At 32.6% G+C, this 7244-nt stretch overlaps 1 protein-coding gene across 2 annotated transcripts in view; it reads left to right on the top strand.

Annotated features, from left to right (window-relative positions):
* The window catches only part of LOC106772106 (SAC3 family protein C), a 19577-nt gene extending 12782 nt beyond the window's left edge, over positions 1-6795 (top strand). The window contains exons 2-8 of one of the 2 annotated variants that reach the window (XM_014658319.2): positions 1204-1304; positions 2104-2325; positions 3973-4194; positions 4295-4380; positions 4818-4914; positions 5632-5724; positions 6294-6795. In XM_014658319.2, the coding sequence (XP_014513805.1) occupies positions 1204-1304; positions 2104-2325; positions 3973-4194; positions 4295-4380; positions 4818-4914; positions 5632-5724; positions 6294-6458 (986 nt within the window). In that variant the 3' untranslated portion in view covers positions 6459-6795. The remainder of the gene's footprint in view (positions 1-1203; positions 1305-2103; positions 2326-3972; positions 4195-4294; positions 4381-4817; positions 4915-5631; positions 5725-6293) is intronic. The other variant, XM_022785830.1, reaches the window with a different exon arrangement.
* The last annotated feature ends 449 nt before the right edge of the window (positions 6796-7244 follow it).

Here is a 7244-nt window from a genome sequence, read left to right as displayed (position 1 = left end):
TTAGTTAGTTTGTTTATATTTCTTATTTGTATTTTGGGCTTAGCCCATATTTCTTCTATTATAAATAAAGGACCCTATGTGTATATTCAACACAAGGGTGATTTCCCCTCATCTCTTTCACTATTTCATAAAGTTCAATTATACAAGTTTCAATCGAGATCTAGTGATTTTGTGTGTATGTATATGAATTTCATAAATATAGTAGGACCTTACAATCTCCAAATTTATGATGCTTACTTTCCTTTCTGACCTGAGTAAGATCTCGATTTTGACTACCTTCATACTATTAATGTGAGACTTAAACACCCCATAATACCAAAGTCTCTATCATAGCATTGTCCCAAAGTGTTGATGTTTCTATGATTTTTACTATCAAAACTTTACACGGTGACACTTAACTCAAATTTCTTGTTGGTTAGAAACCTTTTGTAGGTTACCCTTTCCAACACAACTTTAACCCTGTCATAGAAATGGGAAACCCTTTATGAAGGTGAGATCCTTGAAGTTGATCTTTCTGTTATTCTATTCATTTTCAATCAAGAAATAAAGTCATTCTCTTCTTTTCTCAATTTTCACTCTGGGTTCCAAATAATATGCATATAAGAATGAAATGTTCATTAATCTTGACAAGGAAGATCACTTTGGTGTTCCTTGAGATTGAAAGGTGCTGCTCAAACATAAAGGAAAATTGGCACAACCATGCGGTGATGAATGTTTTATGATATTGATTTTAACTGTGTATCACAGAGACGAGAATTCTGCAATGAATAGGTAGAGATACAAGAATTGATGGGATTAAGAATTTAGGTATGAATTGGAAAGAGTAGCATCTAGTCATCTATTGAGGAAAACATTGTAGAATTGCAGCTTAGGTAAGAAGAGTTAGTTAAATGGAGGATAGCCCCATCTTATTAAGTAAAGGAAAGCCAAGAAAAGCTGTAGGAGAAATCATTAAATTGTAATGGCTTTTCCAATGACTTGGATTTTGGCAAAACACAGTGGTGGAATTTCTCTGTTGATGTATGTGGTTAACTGCACTCTGTATGACAAAAGACTTCTGTTGCCAATTTTAGCTTTGTTGATTCATGGTAGTAAAAAATTTATCTATAAAACATATTAAGACACCTTCTGTTTGTATCATTTCATTCTTTTTAATATATGTACCCGACACTTCTATTTTATAATTTTTCACTTTCTCCACAGAAAGAGAGAGGATCCAGCGTGAAAAACTGCGAGATTTGGCAGTTTTTGAGAGGCTAAATGGAAATCCTAGAAAATCATCCCCAGCTCTTGCTGTGAAGAAGGTATGGCCAAACTGCTCTCGTATATTTGAGCGGGTTTTACTCTCAGATTTTGTCTAGTTTAAGAAGAATGTATCCTCAAGCACCATTGTGAATTTATTTTTAATCTACTTTTGACAATGATAAGTGCATTGAAGGGTACTGTTGTGAAGAAATTGATTATACCAATATTAGCATTTCTATCTGAATTTGATGGTTCCCATAAAAAATTGTGTCAAGTTTTATATAACTCAGTTATCATAATTTTAAGAAGTTCATATGTTGTATGCTGAAACTTGCAGTGTAACATAAGTTCGTTGTTCTTTGTCTATTGGTTTAACTTATATAGATAAACACCTGATTAATGCTAGTAACCTGCATTGTGATATAGGACCTGTTTGGACAACCTTGTCGGTAAGGACTTCTAGAAGTAGAAAATAAGAAAAAAATTAGATCGACTTCTCTATAAGCTAAAATTAGCTTATACAAAAGTTAAAAATAACAATTTTAAGAAGCTATATAAGACAGCTCCTACAAATTAGTTTATGCAAAAGGTATAACTTTAGTGTATAGAGAAACTAATTTCATTCTCTTCCTTGTTTATCTCTTTTAAGTCCTAATGGAGAAATTTGTTCAAACAGACTCTTGTCTTATAATGTAAAATTTATATCGTAGGTTATTTATTTGTCCCTATGCTTCTTTAATATCATATATCCTGTATCCACATTGACTCATGGTTTTATGGCACCTAAATATGGCTTCTGTTAAAAGGATCACCTCTGTCTGTAAATAACTTTTGGTTTCAGAAGTTTCTCTTCTTCAGTTTTGCAGAACTATATCCACCAAATATGTTCAAGCATCAGATTTACGGCCAATTGTTGTTTTGGAAGATACTTTAAATTACCTTTGGAGTTTGCTGGAATCTAAAGAGCACTCATTTGAAGAAGTTCACGACTTTGTCTTTGATAGGACAAGGTCCATACGCCAAGATATTACTATGCAAAATATTGTAAACAGCAAAGCAATTTATCTGTACGAGAGAATGGTATAGTTTTCTGTCTCAATTTTCTTTGATTGTGTACTTTATTCTATTCTCCTGCAACTGCATCATGGTAGATGATTTAAGTTGCATTTTTTATACTTGGTTTTCAACTTCAGGTTCAGCTAAACGCTGAATGTCCACTTATTTCATATGCACAAATTACTTTTGACATATTAGATGATTATCTATAAGAAATTGATCAATACATGTGCTTAAATCCAAATATTAGTCCTGGACCGATTGCATTTGCTGCTCCTTATGAACCTGACCTTGTTAGTTGATCAATTCAAATTGGCAAAAAAGAGTCTCCACATAGAGCAGTTCAACCCTCAAGAGACATTGAATTCCACAATTATTTCTCATGAAGTCTGTTGGAAGTTTCACATCGATTAGAGATAAGACTAATTTAGAGTATTTAAGTGAGTGCAAATCTTATCTTACAAGTCAGTTTTGTCAGGTTGAGTTAGGTTTAAAGTTCATTTTTTAACAAAGTCAATGTTGTGTAGCCCTGTGAAAGGCAAAGAGTGGGGAAGGCAGATAGTGGGAACCAACTCTAGGCCTTTAAACCACAAAAAACTTGGACTTTAGTGCCTGACTGTGCATTGAAAAAAAAAACTATAGATGTTTAATCATTAGCACAAGTGGAATTGTAGGAGTGAAAAATAATTTTTCTTACTAATCTTTTAATTTTGTCATTGGTATTAGTTGCGAAGGGAATTGTATTGAATTGTTCTATTCATGCAACTCTGGTAACATGTCTTGGTGAATGCATGCTCATGAGCAAGCCTCGCAGTTGTAGTTATAAGGGCAGGATACTTGCAAAAAAGGACTTCAACATCCAATTTTGGACTATAATTCATAGGACTATAAGAGTGTAGGAAAGTAGGAAGAGAAATTAAATGAAATAAGATGTTATAGGCTGTTAGGAGGTTTAGGAGGTCTGTTGGGACAGTTGCAAAGGGAACTGTATTGAATTGTTCTATTCATGCAACTCTGATAACCATGTCTTGGTGAATGCATGCTCATGAGCAAGCCTGGCAGTTGTAGTTATAATGGCAGGATACTTGCAAAAAAGGACTTGAACATCCAATTTTGGACTATAATTGATAGGACTTTAAGAGTGTATGAAAGGAGGAAGAGAAATTAAATGAAATAAGATGTTATAGGGTGATAGGCTGTTAGGAGGTCTGTTGGGACCGTTGGGTGGTTAGGCGATGGTTGTCAGGAAATGTTAGCTTTATAAGGGGGCAGGGGTGTCTTGGGATAGACATGTTTTTGCTTTGTAGTATCTTAGACAGGACCATTGCATCCTGTGTGAAGGGAAAGTGTTCCCCTGGAAGTGTTTGGCAGTATACCTTGTATTCTTTGTATTATTTGTCTTCAAGAATAATAATACAAGGCTGTTTCAGTGTTTTCTGTGTGTTTGGTGTTTCCTAGTGTGTGTTCTGGATTTATTGTTCCAAGAAATCTATCAATAATAAAGATGGCTTTATTTGGGTCTGCATATCATTTCTTGGAGGCTATTGTTTCCTCCTGTACACAGTCAACCTGGATAATGTGATCATATAGCATTGTATTTTTTTTTGGAAGCATGGATGTACAAGCTATGAAATTCAAATAATGAGCTGAACAATATATTTAATCACACAGGTAAAATTCCATGTTGTATCACATTACAACCTTTGGCGTTCCATGTCTGATCCGAACACTGCATCAATGCATCATCTCAACTTGGAACAGCTCACAAAGACATTGACATCTTTGTTCAATCTGTATGAAGCAAATCGAAATTCAAATCATGTTCATGAAAATGAAGCTGAATTTCATTCATTATATGTGCTGCTGCATCTTGGTTCTTACAGCCAACCGATGGTTAATCTCTACATCATTGGTGTGATTAATTATGTTTCTCCTTTCATATTAATTCTAGTCTTGTTGCAACTTATGAAACGTAACTATTTCTAATCCACAGGGAGAGCCACTTTCTGTGTGGTTTAGACGAGTATCAACTCCAGTATTGAAGTCAAAAGAAATGTGCTTTGCTAGGAGAATATTACGGTAACATTTATTGTAATAATTTATCATGAACAAATCATTCCAAGAGCTGTTTAAGTTAGATATGGACAGATGAATAGTTTTATATTATGTTTCAAACATGCCTTGTCACACTTGAACCCTTTCGGCTTAAAACATAGACGGTGCACAGAACCCCCTCTAATTTGTTGAAATTCAACTTCTTATTGAAAGAATGGGAGTAGCAAGGACCAAAATTCTTGATTGCATAGTCATACAGGCTATGAAACTATATCATGAACAAACTGCCCAAAAGCTTAAACTCTTAACTAAAAGCACATGATACATCTCTATCATTTTTAACATTCGTGATTTTAATGATTAAACGGTTTATTTTTTCTTGATTTTCTCTCAGGTCATTTGTTATATTAAATGATAACTGAATGTATTTCAATTATGGATATTATCTTTTCTCGTGACAGATCATCCCAACTTGGAAATTATAAGGATTTCTTTTGTACTACAGCAGCTCAGGCAACATATCTGCAGTTCTGCATTATGATGCCTTATATCAATGAAGTAATTACTGTAACTACAGAATTCATTATTCTCATAATAATTTATAACTCATTTATTCAGATATCCTTTGTGTCTAAGTTGATGCATGCTTTTGTTGTTCTTGTTACTTTCTTCATATGTATCTCAGCACGAATCATCTTTTTTTATTGTAATAGCCAATTTTAAGAATAATCTCAATAGGCTATGACTAAAATATTAAAGATCTACAGAATAAGTGAACTGCAGGGGAAAGATATGGAACATTATATCGTGATTATCCATTTATCACTGTTTTATGAAAATTTGACTCCTCTGGTCCATCTTATATCCCATATTCCAAATAAACAGGATAAATATGCCTACAACTTTAATGCTTGCCAAAGTTAACATCTTAGACAAATCTCAGCATCTGAACAATTCCAAACCACATGTGTGCACATCATATTCAAAATTGCATGAGCTATTAGTCATTGTCTGTAGGAATATTCTTGTGCATATTGAAGGTCTTGATAACAGAAAATATGTTTCAGAAAACAAATATTCACCTTTCACCACTTTCCCAGAAATTTATAACTTCAACATGTTATTTATAATTTATCTTACGTTGTGAAATGGGCTGCGGGCTGTATAGATCTATCGATGACATTGGGCATTATAAGAAACCAAAACTTACTATTTCCTTCATATAGTTTGTTTCTATATATATTGATAAATGTTTGGTTGTTTTTATGCTAAAAGGTTCGTGCACTGGCTTTATCTTGTATAAATTTTGGTGGCTACAAACTTCATCCATATCCTCTGTTGGACCTCTCAAAACATCTGATGATAAAGGTGTGAATTAATTAATCATATTTAAAGTTGTCTATAAGTTCAGTTAAAAAATGTATGATGCAGTTAACTAAACTAAAAAACAGTTCATGTAGCTCAGTTCATCTTGCTTGAACTATTTTTTAGTTCTGCCAAATTATTTTTGTAGTTTAGTTCATTTTCCATACAGTTTAATTTAATTCAAAACATTAATTTCTAGTAGGCTATTGATGTAAATTCTTTATCTTAATCACTTTTTGCTTATTTTTCTTGCAGCATCTATTTTGTTAAGAATATATAAACACACAACGCACACACTGTGTGTGTTTACTGAAGTATTAATTTTTAGTTTAGTTCAGTTTAGAAAAAACAATTTAGTAACTATAATATTTCAGTTTAGTTTTTTAATATTGAAATAGTTAACTAAACATATAAAAAGTTTAGTTCAATTCAATGCTAAAAGTAATTAGTTTAGTTTGGTTTACTTTTTTCTCTAAAACTAAACTGTGGACACCCATAGTATTAACCAACTTTGTCTGTTGATCTTTACACTCATTCTGGCTATACAATTTAATTAGAACTTTGTTTGACAGGAATCAGATTTGGAATCCTTTTGCCATTCTTGTGGTCTAGAAATTTGTACAGATGAATCTGGAAATAAGTTACTTCCCACAAAACAAACTACATTCAGTCATCCCAAAGGGAGGTTCCAAAGCTATAGTTTCTTGGGCTTGCAAGAATATGAAAGTCAGTTTTAGACCTTGTGTTGATCTTGCATGTTGGAAAATTGGAACAAGCATGATCCTGGATGGCAGAACCTATTTTCATCACTTTACCTTGGTAGTATTGTGATCATGCTTGGTGATGCAACGTGTGACTGTGATCATTCTCAGGTATCTCTTTGTGGTGCTTAACATGGTAACAAATTGTATTATACATAACAATTTTTGCACCTTTGTGCCTGTATTGTGTGTAACGATAGTACATGATAAATGTAAGACTGACTCTTTAAGCTATTTGTAAATGGGTATGGATGTATACCTGATACCCGGTGAAGATGATGGTGAGATCAATATATTATACGTATATGAGGATGAAAATAACTTCTTTTTTTTTTTTAAAATAAGTATGAAATAATGAATTTTGTTCCGAATTCCTATTTGTAAACAAGTATAACATTATTATGGTAAGATTTATTCATGCTTATGAAATAAAACTTAATTCTTCCTTGCAAATCATAAGAAAAAATTACACAGCGATAGAATACTAGTAACATCATATTCAATCTTGACGAAGTGTTTGCAAATGTTCTCATGCTTTGTGCGATCCAGTTAAACAGGATTTTGAGTAATATTTATGGTAGCTTTGTTATCATAGCACAACTTTATTTGCATGGTAGGGACATCCATATGTTAAAAATATTGTACATAAATAAAAAATTAAGTGTCAAAATAAACTGAGTGCATTTTTATTGACAATTTATTGAATGAGTTATTCAACTCATAAAAGCTAATATTAAACTATTTAACAAAAAAAAAAACATT

Source organism: Vigna radiata, chromosome 1, assembly GCF_000741045.1.
Source record: "Vigna radiata var. radiata cultivar VC1973A chromosome 1, Vradiata_ver6, whole genome shotgun sequence".
NCBI lineage: Eukaryota > Viridiplantae > Streptophyta > Magnoliopsida > Fabales > Fabaceae > Vigna > Vigna radiata.
Note: the sequence above shows the minus strand (reverse complement) of the source record. Positions and strands in the feature narration are given on the sequence as shown.